Here is a 20547-nt window from a genome sequence, read left to right as displayed (position 1 = left end):
CTGGTTTTGGGGCCTTATAAAGTTCAAAAAGAAATGAAATGCACACAAAGCAGCCAAGCTGTGCAAAATGGTGCAGCTTACAAAAGCCTGAGTGAGAAAAAAATTGATATCCAGGCTATGTTTAATCACCCACTGGAGGTCCCACTGATAACTTGCAAGGGCAGTTTCAGCAATGGTAAGTTGCAAGCTTCAATTTGAGAAAGTGTTCTGTTCCGTGGTTTAGTTCATCATTCCGTTCCGTGCAAATTTTTTTGGGGGGCACACTTTGGACTTAGAAAATTTTCTCGAAATATTTTTTTCCGGATAATGTTGTGTACATAGCCCGGATACTGACATGTTGAAGCCGACTAGTTCGAAGGGCCATAGATTATATATTCCCTAGGGAATATATAATCTATGCCGGGACTGACTATGGAAGGGCCAACAAGAGAGCAAGGCCGTGTTCTCCACCAGCAACTAGAAAAGAAGGGCGAAAAAAAGTTTTAGAAGAGCCAGTTCTAAAACTTTTTTTCGCCCTTGTCTCACGCAAGGGCGAAAAAAAGTCCTTGTCTCACGCAGCCCGGCAGTGGGACAAGGACTGTTCTTACCTTGTCTCACTGCCGGGCTGCCTCATCAACTGAATTGTCAGTGACGTCTCGCATTACCTGGCAGCCGCACAGAGCTATTCACAGCTATTGGTGAAACTGATAATGTGAGTGTGAAGCAGCTTGTGTTTTATTCTTGTGTAGTGTGTGTGTGTCATTTTTTTACTATATGACTGTTTGTACTACTCCTGCAAGGAAGAACGGCTTAAGCCGATTGCATTGAGTTTAAACAATAAATCAAATGTGTGTGTGTGTGTGTGTGTGTGTGTGTGTGTGTGTGTGTGTGTGTGTGTGTGTGTGTGTGTGTGTGTGTCACTGTAGGTGTTATGAATTCTCTCATGGAAGAATGGCTCTGCCGGATGTGTTGAGTTCAAATAAAAAATATTATAAATTCTGACATTAGATAACTTGTTTGTTTTTATCTACTTTACCAGTTATAACTGAACAAGGGATGGTCACTACCTATGTATGGTTCTGTATGACTAGCTATAATCAAGATTTTTGATTACCTATAATATAACTTAATTTCATCTGAAATAGGGTTTTGACATTTGTAGAAACAAGAGTTCATAATATAAAAAAAGAGGGGAGTGTCCTACTTCAGTATAGCCTGTATAAACGCATATCTCAAAGTAATACAGTAAAACTTTGATTATTTTAGGATATCATGTCAACACATAAAGTGTTAAGGAGTGTTGACACTGTCATCAGTAGGCTGCTTACTGAAGCCATAACTACAACAGTCATTGAAACTTAATGCTGAGTAGTGCCTGACCAACTAGCACATTGAAAGTGACTATAGGTATTCATAACTTTGAGATTCGCGTTTGTACAGGCTATACCGCAGTAGGACACTCTCCTCTCTTTTATATTATGAACTCTTGGTAGAAAGCATCATTATGGTTTTGGTAACATGCATAAGCCACTTGATTACCTCTTTTTAGGACTCTTAATTCAGTAAAACTAACCTCTTGATCCCTTGATTTTGATCACCGTTGCAGATGGTCCTACAGGAGTATTGGGACTATATGTTGCTGAACATCAGTTGTGGTTTTTGTCATCTTATTTGTATTACTAAATTCTTACTTTCTCAGAAAGAAATATGAAAAATTATTTGTTATTCTATTGTTGTAACAATTAAGTGACTGATATTTGTAGTGACATTAAGTCACAATAGAAAATAAAATTTCGTTACTTAGAGATGTTCCTTGCCTTATAGAGATGCTACTGTTTTTATATACTTTAATTCACCTATCAATGTATTACCCCACTATCCCGCCCTTGGGCATATATGGGTTTTCAAACAGCTGAATGTCAAATGACTCATAGAAGGGCAAACTTATTGTGTCAAATCCCCACTTATCCACAACACAGGGATATGACAAGTTATGTACAAGAAAAAGTACTTGTGTGCTTAATGAATCATTATCAAAATTAATGCCCCATAGTTAGGCGTCAGCCTATTATGCTGGCATAATTTTGAGCATAATAGGTGCCTGAAAGCATCAAGCACAATGCTAGCATAATAGGCAAAATTATTGTCATACTGTAAGCAAAAATGCATGCCACAGAAAAAGTTTGACTTACAATAACAGAACAGTCGATGCCACTGATATGGCATTAAGTAGTTATCTGACACAACTGTTATTATAGTTTACAATGTAGCCAAATTCTTAATGCACAACAAGCACTTTTTACATTTAGCCAGTTGTTCATGAGCCAAGGTTTATCATTATCCATAGAAAGTAACAAAACATAGGAACTGTGGCAAAAATTTTGAGCATAATTATGAGCATAATAGGCAAATTTTTTTAGCACTGCAGCATAGCATAATAGGCTAAATTAAAAGCATAATAGGCTGGTGCCTACCCACAGTGCGTCAACAGTTTTGCGTCAATTCTCCCTGTAAACATGTTGATAGGTGCATTATAGATATTATAATTTTCATCACCACTTCATTATATGGTAACGTGGTCATGACGTTGTGTGATCACATGTGTATTGGGTATGTGGTGTTCTTATTTGTAGATGGTAACTCAGATATTGCAAGCAACTGGTCAGGGAATTTAACGTCTAATGAGGTAACCTAACACACTACAGAATGCCAAGAAATGCTTATTGGATCAAAGTCATCTCATCCTCATGCAATCACTGAGAATAAGGACTCGTTCCAACTAGTCTCCATGCCAGACGGTTTGTGTGGGGGGTGGAAAATAAGCCTTCTAGTCACTGTTACACACATTCTGTTACCACTGCTGGAATGTTGGCAGAGCCAATCAGATTGCCTTGCAGGCTCTATGATAAAACAAACACCATGCAATTATTCAAATTCTTACTGTAATAAAGGACTGAAGTTTAACAATGCCATGGGCTTAGGATCTTTGTTACCCTTCTACAGAGCTCTTAAAATCATTGGTTAGTATGGTTTGCTATGGATTTGCGAAGTAGTGGAATTGTTGAGGAAGACCTTCAGCAATGTTTCAAATGCATCATGACATTACCAGTACAATTTTTCCTCAGCCTGCTCACAGACGTGACTGGCACAATTCATCCTTGGCACAAAACAATAGTGTGATGTAATCTAATTGCATGTCAGTGTATTTATGGAAAGTGTACAACAGTGACCAGATGGTTTATTTCCCACCCCCACATAAACTGTCTGGCACATGAGACTAGTTAGGTATCTATAATTTATACAAATGCTGCATTTTTACAAATGACTACATATTCAATTTTTGTTATTCAGACAAAATAATTGTTAAATCTGCAATAATGGGTAAACATGTGGGAGCTGATGAGAAACTCACTAGTTTCTAATGACTATGTTATGTACTGTGCAAGAATTGTGTATGATCGTAATTCAAAGATGTGATTACTGTTAGCCATTTAATTGAGTGACTGACGGGCTACTTGTTGGCTAATGTAGTACATAGTTCTACATATATGACTCAACCATACAGTTAGTCAGTTACAGTGAAACTCCTTGATTGTAAACAACCTCATCTGTCTAGGTTCCTAATCAATGGCAGTGGTAGTTTAATACCCTCTTTATTAAGGTACATCTTTATTACAAAGAACAAAAATTACCAATTTTTAAGAGGTTTCATTATAGGCAAATTTGTAAATTCTCAGTGCTGTCTCTTATACAGGTATAGGAACAGTTCTAATATTATTGGTAATTAGAACTGCTTCTGCACAGTATGAGTCAAACATACTTGAACTGTTGAATGGCCTAGTGCGTGTATAGTATAATTATGTACGTACATATAAACTTATCTGTTGGAATCACTATGTAACGAACCACTACGTATGTAATGAACAGTTTGAGACTGACTGATGAAATCTTATTGAGAGGTTGTCCTTTAAATTGTATTCTATAGGAACCACAGATGTTTCTTTATAGTGGAGGGTACTTTAAGAGAGGTTCTACAGTACTTGAGTTAGATATCCATGCAATACTGCTTTAAATTCAGGAGTAAGAGTTACATAGTGCAAGTCAGGGTTGTCGACCAACAGGAAGAACTGTCTGCAAAAGAAAATGAACAAGTAGCTACAGGTACTAAAACACACATAGTCAGTCAATGATCAATAAGTGGGTGTAGCTCTATGAAAGTCTACAGGCTCCTATAAGCAGGCATAGCACTTGTTCTTGACGCCATGCAGACTTTTGTTACCTACAACAACACCCATTCCTATAAGTGAACATGATACCATAAATTCCCCTAGAGAATGTGGGTGTGGCTCCATATATCAATGAAGACACCAAAAACACATTTTCAAATGGTGCATGGGTACGGCTCTACATCAAGTCTCTTGAAGTACAACTCAAATGACCAGACACTAATGCACTAATAGACCAATAGCACTTCAAGTTCACACATACATATAGAAGTACAGTAGATGTACTCTGTAAATTGACGAGGATGCATTGATTTTTATTGCTGAAATTTTAAACGACATGTGCTCTTATACCATTGTACCTGAGAACTGATACGGCTATGGGAGAGTAAACTTCACAACTTCCTTTTTATCCCCTTAATTCTTTAGGCTATCATTAGTTGCACAAGAGATGATATGGTGACACAATTAGTACACACATAAAGCATCCACTATAGCTGTCACAACAATGGATTAAATATATCACACCTAATAGATTATAGAAGTGAATACTTGATTATCTGAGCTTTGACTATCTACATTATTATACAATAAGGCAAGACGCTCACAAACAGAAGAAGCATGGCATAACTATCGCAGCATAAAGAACAGCATAACTAATCTTATCCGTGAAGCTCATAGCAAGTATCAAAACAAGATGTTCTCTAATAATGGTGGTGTTAATTATAAGAAATGTTGCTGTCAGACCTTCAGTGCTAGTCACTGTAAAGTGCTAATAATAATAATAATAACAATAAATTCTGGAGGTATGTCAAAACCATTCGTAAAGATACTCATGGAATTGCACCTCTTAAAGGAATTCTAAAGACTAGGCTGAGATTTTCAACAAACAATTTCAATCTGTTTTTACTAAAGAAGACCTATCTTATATTCCTGAAAGTCCTGAACTTCCCATAACACCATTGCTCAATATACCAATCTCAGTTGATGGAGTTAAAAAGTTACTTTCTACCCTGGACTCCTCCAAATCGTGTGGCCCTGATAACATACCAGCTCGCATTCTCAAGCACTGTTGTGATGAAATAGCTCCAATCTTGACAGTAATATTCACTCAGTCCTTGAACTCTGGCAACCTACCAGAAGATTGGCTTACAGCCAATGTCACACCAACATTCAAAAAGGGAGATAGAGCCAATCCCAGTAACTATCGACCTATCTCCTTAACTTCCATATGTAGTAAACTGTTAGAACACATCCTCTACCACAGCATAATGGATCACTTGACTGCTTACCAAATACTTTGTGATAAACAGTACGGCTTCAGACCCAATCACTCTTGCGAGACCCAATTACTTAATATTGTAGAAGAAATCCAGCTATCACTGGATCATCACCATGCAGTTGACCTAGTGTTCATCGATTTCCGTAAAGCATTTGATACTGTACCACACCAACGCTTAATGAAGAAACTACACCATTATGGAATTCAAGGTAACATCTATAATTGGATATTCAGCTGGCTAACAAAGAGAACGCAAAGGGTAGTCATCAAGGGTCAAAGTTCAACATCTATTCATGTTGATTCAGGAGTTCCACAAGGTACAGTCCTTGGCCCACTAATGTTTTTATTATACATCAATGACATTACTACTAACATCACATCCAGTGTCAGACTATTTGCAGATGACTGTGTACTATACCGTGTCATTCACTCAGAACAGGATCATCATCTTTTACAACAGGACTTAAACTACATCATCCAATGGACTAAGCGATGGCAGATGAGCCTAAATACCAACAAATCTGCTATACTCACCTGTTCTAGATCTACCTCACCACCTGAGTTCCAGTATCACATAGACAATGAAGCACTTACTCGTACAAATCAGCATCTATATCTCGGAGTCCTATTCCACTCATCAATGTCATTCTCTCCACACATTAGCAACATCACTAGTAATGCAATAAAGTCACTAAACTTTGTGAGACATAACTTAAACATTTGTGATGAATCAGTTAAATCCGCTGCCTACCTGGGACTAATTCAACCAAAACTAGAGTATGCATCCTCAGTCTGGGATCCTCACTTATCTAAAGATATCCAAGCCATTGAGAGGGTGCAGAGAATTGCTGCCAGATGGGTAAAATCTAACTACAACTGGGAAAACAGTGTGACCAGCATGCTTTCAGAGTTGCAATGGCCCGCATTGAACATTAGAAGACAAATTTCAAGGCTCTCTATCTTATACCAAGGACTACACAATTCAGTTTCACTAGAAATACCTACCTATACTACAGCCACTACCACTACACCCTTCACTAGATTTCAACATTATTTTCACTTCAATATACCTACTGCTAGAACTAATTATTATCATAATAGTTACTTTCTAAAATTCTTTCGTGATTGGAACTTACTACCCATTTCTGCTATCGAAGCTGCTACTCTAGATAATTTTAAGAATTTTGCTCAATAAGATGTAAACATATGAATACTGTGTTAAGTGTAATTGAAGGTTCATCCAATGACTCCAACTCATTTGATGATTCAGGTTCAGTATCAAAATCAGATTCAGATGCAGCTTCAGATTCAGCTCTGAATTGGTAGAGTCATAGCCAATTAGCCATCCTGTTGCACTGATGGGACTGGAAGTGAAATTGGAAGGGTAGCTGGATATGTGTGGTGTACTGGTCTGTAACAGCCATTAACTAATTCCCAACCATGACCTATGGGAGAGGGATGTCTTCTCAGGTCAGGGTGGCACCGAACGTAGGCTAAAAAGTTGGCACTTTTGATATGCTACTCAAGATTGTCATCATCAGGAAGCAAACGCATCGAAGATTTTTTCTTTAGTCTTTTCCATTTGGTTGCACTGGCTAGATTCAGAGAGGAATTTTGTGCATCTCTATAGATGTAGCGGATAACAAAGGACTTTAGGTCATTCAAGGCATCATCACTCAGCAGAAGGCCTTCTCTACACTTTGAGATGAGGCTAGGGGCCTCTGTACTTTTTGACAATTTCTCATAGAGGGATATCTTGCTGTGTCCAGAAAAACAGCTGTTGGCATCACAGCCAGTCAAGACATGAAAAGGTATAAGAGATTTGGCAAAATCTTCAGTACACATACCTCTGCAGAAAAAACCTGCTTCTTAGAGGTATTATAATACCTGGAATGTCATGTGAAATGGCTACAGCCTGAATGTACACATCTGTGTTTTCTACATCAATTATTGCTATAGACAGGTGATATTGATCTTAGAGCTACATAAACAGATAGCATAATTGTGCCAGCCTGACCCTGGCTAAAGCTCAGGCTTTCTTTGGTGTCACCCGTTGACAGACTCACACAGTCCTCACCCACTGAGTAGACTAGTTCCTGACTGATAGACATAGACAGTTCTGAGAGCTGATGAGTTTTGATTGGAGCCTGGAGGCGTTCTTGTTGCCAGTAGTGCAGAGAATTGTCTTGAATTTGCAGGCCATGGGAAACAGATCAGCTGGCTTCATATATACATTGGGTATGGGACCTTCACCCTGAATACGCAATTCACACTCATCATCTTTGATGGACTCAGCATAGTCATGGGGATCATTGATGCAGATGATGGTGGTAACACTGACATGCTGTGCCAGGATCACAGACCCTATTGTGTCGGTGTAGTCACCCCAAGTGTATGGAGACCCATCACTCTTGACTTGTAGGTGATGCTAGGCGCTACGTCATGTCCACTAATGCTGTGTAGGAGTTGACATCAAGGGGCTGTAATGCTAACTTCTGCAGAAGTTTGCTCTTTTGAGTTTTCTGAAAGTACCATTGAGATTGAACAGTTTTAGGTATTCTTCATGTATACGATGTTTCATGAACTCAGGTAGAGATGGTAGACCACTGACATCAACACGGATGCTAGTGTCCTGCCATCCATTTCCACTGTGAAAAAAGAGGGATATAAGATGGTATTTCCAGTGGCTTATTGAATACAAAAAAGCTTGGTATAACCTGTATTATACTAACAATCTCATGTAAGGCTTTAGTTAATGTGTTAAACATACTGAAACCATATATGTGATGGTATAGTGTGGGTATTATATTGGATATAAGCTATTTCAGGTAATGTGGTAAATAAACTGAAACCATATATGTAATAGTATAGTATGCATTATACTAAACTATAACATGAGTATAATACAGGGTTTATATTAAGGCTTATTTGTATTCAATAAGCCACTGGAAATACCATATTATATCCCACCTTTATCACAGTGTTCTCCTTGTTATATTTTTAGTGTCCTTTCAGAGACTTTTCTTGATGGAATCCCTGCAAAGGTGAGATGCGAATTACGTTTTAGGTGATTATGGATGGATTTTTCTTTAGAATAGATGTGCTCATCCAAACATTTTAATCAGCTGAGTCTCCCCATCTTGCTTGGCCTTCTTGAAGTCTCAAATGAGCTCAGGTGTAGCTGGAATAGCTAATTGTAAGGTTCTTAGAGCAGGTGATGCTGGATCAAATGGAAAGCAATGTTGAAGCATGATGTTAGATCTTGTACAGCCTGCCCATCTCTGCGGATATGTGCTGGAGTATATTCCTTATGCTTTTGAGAGAGTTGCTTTCTATTCATCTGAGCAGCTTGAATTCAACCAATGTTGTTGACAATTTTTAGTATCAGCAATTAATTGCTTCTCATTGCAAAGAATTAACAGTCAGCTAGCTTTAGTCAGCTAACTCTGTCAAGGGGGCTGTGCACTGTCAAGAAAGGTACTACTGCCTGTGGAGCTGAAAGAACAAGGCTTAATCACTGTAAACAGCTAGCTAGTTGTTTGTTCTGGTAGCTACCAAACTTAAATTTCTTGGTTATGGGAACATCCAATCACAAAAATAATAATCAGAAATGGATTTCTTGACCCCAAATTAGTCTAGAAAGAAGCTTTATTTGAATTTTATCATTATTTTATTTTTGCGCATGTCAGCTACAGTATATAGTAACCATTTTAGACTTTTGGCTCTACTGAACTTTCCCCGGACTATAAAAAGTGGCGTGGGAGCTCATTTTGTTTAAAATACAATATTAAACCATTAAACTTTGTTAGCCAGAGGTTGGTCACAAAACCACAGTTTTTGGCCCTACTATTGTGACACTTGACAAATTCTGATGAAAGAATAATCCAGGTTGTAGATCATTCCCTTGTAAGATATTATAATTATACCATTATTATGTCAGCACGATGCCTTTGATATGACTATGTAGGAAGCTTGAGGGTAACCAGACATTCATCATACTCTAAACTGGACAAATCCTGAACACATTCAGTGGCTCTTCTTTGCACTCTCTCCATCCTACCACAATCTCCAATATAATTAGGTCCCCATACCATATGGTGTATATATATTGCACTTTTCTAAATGTCTATATATACACACAAACATTCCGAAGGTGTTATGTATATCAATGAAATCCATGAAGACTGTATTTACATACTCTAATATATAGAACATTCATTGATGTCACAAAATTGTTTCGAATTCCATATGGGATCCTCGGTCTGAGTCAGTCAGCTGCAGTCCATCTCATCATAAAGTAAATTATAATTACTGTGAGCCCCTCCTCGAGCTCTTCAGTTTTTTGATAGCTGTCTCTGCCCCTGCATATATAATAATAATTATAATCTATTATCATGCTTCATTGAATTGATTGCACAAAACAGTTTTTATTAAGCAGTATAACAATGTTCCATACATGCAAAACATAACTTGAAGTCTTCCACACAATGCAAATTATACCAAGTTTAATGATTCATGATCATAAGTACAACTTCAACATTTGAAATTATTACAACTCATAATTAGCTAATGGATAGGGGTTTTCACCTTTTTTGATCACCAAGTCTTTGGTGTTCCCTAAATTGGAGGCATGCAGAAGAGTCAGAGAAAACCCCTATGCTCATAATAGTCACAAAAATTTATTGATATTACAGCTAACTTTGCTGAACCTGTGAATGCCAGTGATCAAATATATCTTACATTTGGCCATTGCTATATATGTACATAGAATAACTAACGTCATTCACAATGTAGGACCAGGTGTCCTACAGACCTTCAGCACTTTTGCTGTAAAGCCTTAATTATAAAAGTTCAAAGAATAAACTAAACCATTAATTCATGTGTATATAGTAATGTATACTACAGACGTTACTCAAAAACTACACACAAAAACATATTTAACACAGCATTTCAGCTAGCCTGATACGCAGCACGTATATAGCTAAATAAAATAAACATGCACAAGCGTAAATGTGTACAATGCAATAAACAGCTGCAGTGTATCAAACTATTCTAAATTAATATACACTTGCTAAATAACTAATTTAAAAAATCAAAAATGCCTAATTGACAGCTACTCATTGACAAAAATACACTCTTTTCGCAAATGCAATTACAAAAGTAAAATTACAAAAATAATAAATAAATGTTACAAGGTACTGGCATAAATAGCCACACAGCTATAACTCCTTACATAATACTGTTCAGTTGTGTGATCACTCCATCCATACTAGGACGTCTCTGGATCATTTGATCAGCACAAGCAGTAATGAGGGGTATCATATTACTCTCTGGTACTCTCCAGGTAACTCTTTGCAACATCGAAACACTAAACACACCTGTTGGTAGTCTCCGGGAACACATCTCATACAGCAACACTCCAAGGCTAAAAGTGTCCATAGCTGGAGTATGGGGACCTTTGCTTGGATCAAGAGCTTCTGGGGCAGCATACACTGGATTTCCTGCATTCACTGTTTGACTTTCCCTCATAAAATTAAAAGAACCAAAGTCAGACAACTTTGGAAGCCACTGATTATCTGGTAATGGGTTGAGAAGAATATTAGCACTGCTAACATCTCGATGGAGTATGGGGGATGGGGTGGTCTTATGAAGGTAGTTTAGTCCAAATGCTATTCCAGCAGCAATAGGAATAATCTGGTCACTGGAGAGTTGACCACGCTCCAATACTTTTCGGAGACTGGTGTGCATCATTTCTGTAACAATAAGGGGAACTCCCTCATTTGTGGCTCCTATGAACTGCAAAAGGTTAGGATGACGACATCGTGCTGCCATTGTCATCTCTCTATCAAACACATGTAAATTGTAGTCAGAGATCAACTCGTTATGAAGACATTTCACAGCCACTTTACAACCACGGAAAGTTGCTTCTTTCACCCAACCATATGCTCCTCTCCCTAGCTCCTTCTCCTTTAGGCTTATTTCATTTCTGTCTACAAGCCATGTCTGTTGTTGTTGCAATGTATTTGAAAACTGTTGTTGTTGTAAATGTTGAATCTCTTGTCTCTGCTGCTGTAGCAGTCTTTGATTTTCTTGCTTTTCTTGTCTAAGATTCTGCAATTCTGCTTCTTGTCCATGTATTCGTTGCTGGAGATTCTGGTTATCTTCTAATAGTTGCTGTTTTTGTACAATGATGAGATTTTTTTCTTCCCTCAAACTTTGCAATTGTCTCTCTAATTCCTGCACACGTTGATGCAAAGATTGATCTTGCTGCTGCACTGAGGTTTTCTACACAAAAAATATACAAGAAGCAAAATTTTTCATTTTTACTTTATACCTTATTTTTAGTTCTATATAATGCTTATTTTTATACATTTATAAATTAAATGTTTCTTTTTTATTGCATTATCTTTATCACTGGTTAGTGGGATCCTTCTATAATAAACAGTGCCTGCCAAAATGCTGCTATTATAAAAGCCATCAAATATCATACAAGATGAAAAGCACTTCAATTCTTTTATGGAAGAGTGTAACACAAGAATACATGATCAAAGCATATAATTTAAGTGACCATGATTTAAGTGACCAGAACATAGTGACCATAACATAGTGACCATGACCCTTATAGTAATTTAACTGCAATGAACTGAATTTGAAGTTCTGCTGCAGAAAACAAGGCATGGTAGCAGACATGATATCGGCAGCAAGATTGAAATACTCTAATAAAGCAGTCTCATCTATGAACAATCACAATGCTAGCTAATCTTGTTCCACTATGTTTTATCACACTTGAGCCCTATTCAATTTAATTTTAAATTCCAATATTTTGTTAACTTTTTGAAAAAGCATAGTAACAATATACATATATAGCTACATTACCTTGTTTTTATGACCAGAATCCTACTTCATTCCTATTGACCTGTTCTGTAAAAAAAGGTCTTATAGCCTTTTCAACTGCATGTACTTAGCAACCTGTACCTTGGCTTGGGAATGTGGTATCATCCTAAAATTTAGTCCCCTTATACCTCTAACATAGTACTATGGCTTGGGGTAATATGAGGGTGATAGGGTGGAAACATGAGGAGTTATGATTAGTCCAACTTCAATTTGGAAAGGCTATAAGACCCCTTTTCGCAGACTGGGTCACACTATTTTTAATGGCATTATTGGATATATTATACTTGCAATCAAAGTATTGTTATTACATGTACACCCTGTATAGTAGGAATCATGCAGAACTGGACTTTCCTAGCCAAAAATATCACCCTAAAACTAGCCTCAATTTCCTTTCATGACAACTTGGTGGTATTGGTTAGGTACAGCCAAGCCCAAAAATGTCTTCAGATCAACTCCAAAAGTTTCTATGGAATTAAAAAATCTATTTAACAGAATTTTATTCTGACTAACTGATGCCTTCAACCAAGCATAACTCAACAATGGATATTTCTATGGGCTTAATTTCTCCACTGTTCGATGTTGCTTCATCCCGAGATGTGCCTTTTTACTTGCACTATGTACAATACACACATCATGGACTTTCCTTTGACCCCAGTTCTTTTGCTGACAATGCAAGGTGGTCATTTATTCACTATAGTACATTAGTGGCTTCCAGCTTACAATTTAAACAGTACGCGCTGCTCTACCTTCTGCGCTGGTAAGTTTGCTTCTCAATGTGTTTGTGTTTGAGTTCAACCTATGGTTCCACTGATTGTTCCAGACAACGGGTGTAGGACAAGAACTAGTCCTTAGCAAAGTACAACAGCCACGTGCAGATTAGTTGGCATGGTTTAATCATTTGCATTTCTTAACACACTGCTTTGCTGTTTAAGTTCTCTATGAACACTGTTTATAACTGTTTGTTTCTCATGTGTTTCTGTTCAATTGACTGTTCTAGATGATGGGTGGAGGATAAGAACTCATTCTTAGAACTGAAAGTAGACAGGCATATGCAGATTATTTGGCACAGTAATCGCTTGCATTTCTTCAGTAATGCACTGTTTTGCTGAGTAAGTTCTTTGTACTAAGGTATAAAGAACACTGTTAACTGCTTGTATCTTGTGTGTTTGAGTTCAACTGACTGTTCCAGATGATGGGTGGATGATAAGAACTCGAAAGTAGAACAGGCACATGCTGAATAGTTGGCATAGTTTAATTGCTTGTGTTTCTTAATGCACTGCTTTGCCGTGTAAGTTCTCATCCATCAGCTATGAACAATGATGTACTGGCCTGTATGCCTAGCTTGTTACAATTGAGATTGATCGCTTAGGGAACTTTACACATGTGATGCTGACCAACGTATTGTGCATGCAAGTTAAGCCATTGTTTGATCAATCTGCCAGAATTGTAATATCCTGCTAATACAGAATTTTCAATGCTCGCTCCTCAGAAGTGTGGGATTTGTCAGATCTGTATTGATGTTGTATGTGCTTTGTTTCATTTTGTGTGTGTGTTTACCTTGTTAGGGCTCCAGCTGCTTAAAAGATTCTTGGTACCCCTGCATTTAAGCCTCTTATTTACTTCTTGTACATTTAATTATAAGACGCATAAATCAGTCAATTAAATCAATCATTGTAGATCATCAGTGCACCAATATGTGCAAAATTACACACACAGAGTTTATGTTCAACAAAAAAATTGATGGCATCTTGTATGATTGACTTTCCATAGCTACATCAATTCATCTTTATGAAATAAACTAGTTACATAGATTGATCACCATGCAATTCTAAAAAAAAACAAAACAGAAACAAGTATAACAAAAAATAAAGAATTTTAAACTAGAGTAGGGATCAACCAGATTATAGTGCACCAATAAAAAGTACTGAAACAAGCTTGAGTTAGTATATATATTATTATGACAGCAAATTACTGTAACACAAAAAGAAGTGAACATCCCTACTGTGCATTTCAATTACGGAAACTCCACAGCATGTACAAATATTCATTTCTTTTAATGTTACAGTAATTTGATGTCATAATAATATAACTCAAGCTTACTTTTTATTATGATTATTATGATTAATGTACCTGGTAAAGACAGAGCATGCATACCAGAAGGCCTTACAAAGGCCTGTGGGACACATGGTCATATTATTGGTGCACTATATTCTACCCTAGTTTAAAATTCCTAATTTTAAACGTGCCCACAGCCGGCTGAAGGCATGGTTTACTGAATTTTTTTCCAAAACTGAGTGCATGGGTGTTTGGATTTATGTATGTATGCATGTATGTATATATGTTTGTTTTGTATGTGGAAGTGAAGTGGAGTATGGGGGATGGGGTCGTCTTATGAAGGTAGTTTAGTCCAAATGTTATTCCAGCAGCAATGCTATTCCAGCAGCAATAGAAGTGGAGTTCTCTATATTCTGTGGTTATGGGCAGGCTTCGCTGTAGTTTGAGGTTCTCCTTGCTGCACTCTTCAGTAATGAGTATCAGGGATCACATCCTAGATGCAAGCGTCCCTGTGTGTCTCCAGCTGTCGACCTTGCTGTTGCTGAGGGATACCTGTCTCCTTTAGAACAATGTTATACTAATATTATATTGTGCTTGCTTCTTTTTCTTATAATAATAACTATGTCTTCCAGAACAATGTAACTTGTAACTGTTCCATCATGCATGACTGTTGTATTAGAGTGACTGTTGTATTAGAGTATATCTCAAGTCAGCCAAGGGGTGTGCAGCTAGCTACACCAACAAGGAGTGAGGTGATCTTGTTTATTGCTAAGTAAACAGCTAGATTGTTAAGAGGTCAGGTCTTAGTACTCTTTCGTGATTTATCTTTATTTGGGGGGCGTGGTCGCAAACCTATTGCGAAGGGGATCCCAATCATGAAGTTGCAGATATCTAGTAAGTGTAACTCATATAGTAGCACCAGGACTGAAGTGCTTCTGAAATCCAGCTCTGAATTAATTTTGTAACGTCTAAATATGCTGCTGAAAGAAAGCATTGATACGAAAAATTAACACCTCGATATGGTTTCGTTGGATGAAGAAGAAGACAAGCAGCTTGATTGAAGATAAAAGAAAAGACAAGGTGCAGAGGGCCTACATTGATTCGTCGGAACCCCAAAATGCACATCCCACTGGTGAGTTTGTTATTGTAGCGTAAAATGGTGGCCATGCGCTGCTTCGTTTGGCCTCTAGCCTTGCGACTGTGGTCAGGCAGTGAGGCAGTGAGGCTAAAATTCGAGTTTTGTCGATGTTTAAAAATTCTATATCCAGCCACCTGTTAGTGTTTTGTTATATTTAATGCTGTAGTATGTATTATATGAACTAGTACTATTCCATAAAAGTGATTTTCGTCATGTAAAATTTCTCTAGGGTGATTTTTAAGGCATAATTTTGGGTGGCACTCGAAAAGTTCACTGCAATCCCTACTTGTATTTGTATTTTAAGGATAAAGGCTTATGCCTGTACATCCATAAACAAATTATGTACTTAGCTATTCTAATTACTATACAAAATCAAATATGCAATTACTGTAGTGTCTGTCCAGCAGTGTTTTAAAATCATACTTAAACGGTACTACTGTACCATTTGATAAAATGGCCAAGTGGCAAATATTGCAAAATTGCAGGTAGATTGTTTACAAGGCATACTGCTCTGTTCTGCATTCTATTCAAATGCTGTGTTGATTGTTGCATTATAGGGAGGGTCCCCCACACAGGGAGGGCATAGTTAAGGTGTGATAAAACAAGTGAATCAATCAATAGCTTCATTAACTCAGTACTCAAAAATGACTTGTGAGCATTGATTAAATGAAACACAGGAAATCTAGTTAGTATATTACTCCTAAATATTTCTGTTTACTCACAATTTTCAAAGGAACATCATCCACTATCCTCAGTGGATTCCCTAGGTGAAATGCACCTTGATGAAAGTTAAACAGCTTATTATCGACTGAGTTGTGTAGCAACAAGTGGTGTTTTGCTTAGCTACACTATCAAATAGAGATGGACATTTATTGCACATCAGCAGATATATATGCACACTATTTCTGGTTCAGAATAATGGCTACATATTGAGACATTCCTACATTATGATACATTTGTCTTCACATTTACACACTTAGTACACACTTACACACTTAGGTAAAAGCGAAAGTCAAAAATCAAGCTAGAAATTTGCAGTTGGTTAAGAGTTTGAAAGGTGTATACCACTATCAATACTTTCAGATTAGCAATGTAAACGTAAATTTACAAAAATATATAAAAATTTGGTCAAGAGCCAATTGCAATTTTTAGTAAAAATCAAAAGTCAAAGTATATTCTTTTTTCGAGTTTGACAAACTTTGACTGAGCATGAAGATCGGAGTAAAGTATACAGTATATTGGAGTGCCACCCAGCCCCTTAGCAAATTAGTGGTCCCATATGTTTTTGCATCTTTTCCTGCATGACAAAAGTTCAGCTCGCACTTCATGCACATCACAAACCTATTGTCTTCTACGAGGATGAAATAATCCCATAAGGGAGAAGATTTCTTATTTGGTACTGCATTCACAGCCATTATACATTGACAGCACATTTTCATCTTAATAAATAATTGATGGTGGGTTTCAGTTCATCGGATAATTATTTCTGCTTCATAACTGATACCAATACCTACTAGTATTGGCTGATATCGATATTGCAACCGATTATAGGTGCACCTTTAAAAACCAAGGTCTCCATGAAAAGGCGAATCCAGTATCATCTCAAAAACAGAATTATGCAAAATAGTAGGGTTTTTGCTCAGCAAATCACATGTGTGACCATCTCAGCAAAAATCCATCTACTTCACATAAGCATGTGTTTCAAAAAAGATAAGTTATAAAAATATTTGTGAAATTACGCATTCTGAGAAAAATAAGTAGGTTTTGATCACGCCATTACTCATGAAAGCTGGTCTCAAATCAATAAACCTACACCATCTTATTTACTTGTTCATTGACAGTTTGAAAAACTTTGATTTGTTTGTATATAGCAGTAATGGTGTACATTTCACATGCATTTAGGTAGACATAAACAGATTGTCATGTATATTTCTTCAAATCATAATGTGTATTGCACCAGTGACCACAGGGCTAAAACTAAGCTTTCGTTAGTTTGCCAATCTATCCCAATGCTGCAGAGTAGAAGTTACAGCTATGAATGTAAGTGACTGTAGGTTATTTTAAGTATAGTCATAGTACAAATTTTGATTTTCTTGCTCTTTCTACTGTCTAGCACTATATTTCAAAACCACTTACAGTGTATCACAATAAGTTGAAACTTTGGTGATCTATTCATTGGAAACATAGATAATGCTGAAAATATGTAAAGAAATTCAGAAGTCGTGTGAACTTTTGCCAAGATAGAAATGAACATGGTTTAAACAAATACTTATTATTATAACATCAAGTGTCAGACACACAGCACAAGGATCATATGTATCATGAACCACGATAGTGGTTCATAATAGGGATCGGAGCAAATATTTTCAAAACTCTCTAATAGAATGCACGCCAAAAGCAGCTTTCCGGGCTTTGGATTTGCTTCAAAACCTTCCAGACCTTCCTCTGGTGTTGTAAAGACTGATCTGGAAGTATAAAACACAAGGTAATTGAGTGGTTTTGGGAGTTTTAAAAATTTCCAAAATCTCCCCACATCTCCATCTTCTTCTTATGTCGCACATCTACAGCCCACAGGAAGTAGATATCAGCACTAAAAACGTATGGCATATTTTAAAATCACTCCTACCCAGGTCTGTGTGGTATTAAAATCTTTGCTTTTTGAGGTGATTGCGAGATATAGAGCTAGAGTCATGGCTTTGAGATGCCATTCACTCACAAAGCCATAAAAGCAAAACTACATGCAGCAGTTTAAAAAAATGCCATTTGAAGCAACGCACGGGACTAAAACTCATCAAGATGTATTAAACTAAACATAAATGCTACTCACTGAAATTTGTTTCTGAACATTTTAGAGTTCTTCAACTCGCGTCAGTGAAGGGTATGTGGCCCATAGTCTGTCACTGAAACCGCATTCCGGGCACTTTCCTAAGGGCTGCTACAGCCGTTTATCAGTCAAGAATCAATGTAACAAGCCTAGTAAGCTATCAGAAATAGCGTAACCCTTCAAATTGAAAAGGGGTGTGTTCCCTTTGTACGCAATCGAAAATTAAGAGCAGCTCCGAAGCTTTGGGGGAAAGAATTTTCGCAGTATCGCCTTCCAGTATATGTATCAGGCCTTATAAGCTACCGGAAATTTAATTCAGAAGGTTGCTATTGATGTTCAACGTGGCTGCTTCTGTAATGGCAACAATTCCATCATTACAGGATTGGGCAGGGTTTGCCTCTCTATACCCACTGTTTGAGCGTGAATACCTTTTCTTTATTATTATCATCTTTTATATTAAACAAAAAAAAATTCCATCATAAAAAAGGCTGTTGCTATTGTTCCGGCAATAAAAATAAAACTTAGACAAAAAGGTCCTCGAACAAAAAAAAAAAGAAAAACACAAAATGTCTCGAGCAAGAATCAAACCCTGGACCTCCAGTGCTTGAGCCCAGAGACCTAATCATGATTGTGCTACGTGGCTCCCAGCTACCCAACTCCCTTAGTTTCTACCTTATATGTCTTCGAGTGGAGTAACTTCTACATAATATATATTGAAGGTGAAGAAGAAACAAATTTAAAGCTGAACCCGACCCTACCCTAACACTACTTTTCGCATCCCCTAAAGTTGAATACTCGGGGCAACCTACTAGACAAGTTCCCTAAAGTTGAATACTCGGGACAACCTACTAGATGCGTTCCCTAAAGTTGAATAGTCGGAGCATAGCATACGTACAACTAGTGTGCTTGATAGTGAGAAATCTAGTGGACTGCCGGACAAAATATCAGGGGTGCATCTAGACCAATATTGATGCCCGGGGAAACCACTAACCTTGTAAGTGAGCAACCTGTGGGATGTTCATACGTACTCATAAAAATTTGTTTTTAGTGCAAAGCGTGGCTAGCTATTCTGTATAGCTGCTAACTCTATCTGTATGGTGCATGAACATAAGCATTTATACAACCTATCTAGCTAATTGCTACTGCATGATTGCTACCTAATCGATTGTAGGATGTATATGTAGTAGTAGTAGTAATCACGTGCAGTGCCACAACACACTTAAGAAATCTTGTGTGATAAGTCCTCCATTTGAAGATGTGACTCACTAAACATGACAATTCATCCACTGACTGGCTCTGCTTCAGTGAACTCAGGTCTACAAAAAATGGTGGCAAAACTGGCAAAAATCCTGGTGATCTCCCACCACTGCGACTAGTGTTTTAATAATAGCTCACATCACATATCACACTCCACTCCTAAATCGTACAACAGACTCCACACCTCGCTCCACACTGTTCCCCTTGTCACGTTGCATCTAAATAAATCCGGGCGCTATTAGAGGACTATGTTTAGAGCATTATCACGGACCTCACACCATCAAACAATAATCAGACAATATCCAACTAACAGCCAACTGTGAACACCCATACGTCATGTGGAGAACACATGGCACCATTTTCTGATTTTAACTGAATGCGCAATGCTAATTTGTTTCATATCGCAACGCACCCCTTTTTAGAGAGGGTGCAAGTGTCGATGGCAGGCAAAACCCGAGGCAGAAGCTGTTGGCGAATGGCGTAGAATCAATGGTAACGGGGGTGGGGGAGAATTTATGTGCTAAACGCGATATTTTGAGTGGCTGTGTGACCCAACCATTTTCTGATGCCCGGGCAAAGCTACGTCACTGCAAAATATTTCTTACTGCCGGAACAATAGCAACTTCGAAAAAAAAACAGAATTAAAAAGAGGGTGTGTCTCCTTCATACATGATCGACAGATTGAGAGCAGTTGCCTAAGGATCTGCACATGAGAAAACTAAATAATAGCTACAGATAGCTACTTTTTACAGATTGGTAGGATTTTCCAGCTATATAATTTCAATGCCTTTATTGTTGTGGATCAAAGCATTTAACACGTTGGGTGAATACAGCCTGTGCATGATCATGCCTTTTCAGAGTCTATAGCTATTTCATAAGACTCAGATCATGAGTA

At 37.5% G+C, this 20547-nt stretch overlaps 1 protein-coding gene and 1 long non-coding RNA gene across 2 annotated transcripts in view; both read right to left on the bottom strand.

Annotated features, from left to right (window-relative positions):
- The window catches only part of LOC136256697 (uncharacterized), a 124161-nt gene that overhangs the window by 67849 nt on the left and 35765 nt on the right, over positions 1 to 20547 (bottom strand). The gene's annotated exons all lie outside the window — the stretch shown is intronic.
- LOC136256629 (probable serine/threonine-protein kinase DDB_G0271682) overlaps positions 9741 to 20547 on the bottom strand; it is a 31658-nt gene continuing 20851 nt past the window's right edge. The window contains exons 5-6 of the mRNA XM_066049606.1: positions 10718 to 11769; positions 9741 to 9845 (exon numbers count right to left, since the gene is read on the bottom strand). Coding sequence (XP_065905678.1) covers positions 9752 to 9845; positions 10718 to 11769 — 1146 coding nt within the window. The 3' untranslated portion in view covers positions 9741 to 9751. The remainder of the gene's footprint in view (positions 9846 to 10717; positions 11770 to 20547) is intronic.

The sequence above is a fragment of the Dysidea avara genome, chromosome 5 (genome assembly GCF_963678975.1).
Source record: "Dysidea avara chromosome 5, odDysAvar1.4, whole genome shotgun sequence".
Taxonomy (NCBI): Eukaryota; Metazoa; Porifera; class Demospongiae; order Dictyoceratida; family Dysideidae; genus Dysidea; species Dysidea avara.
The sequence above is the reverse complement of the archived record's forward strand: the minus strand, read 5'-3'. Positions and strand labels throughout refer to the sequence as shown.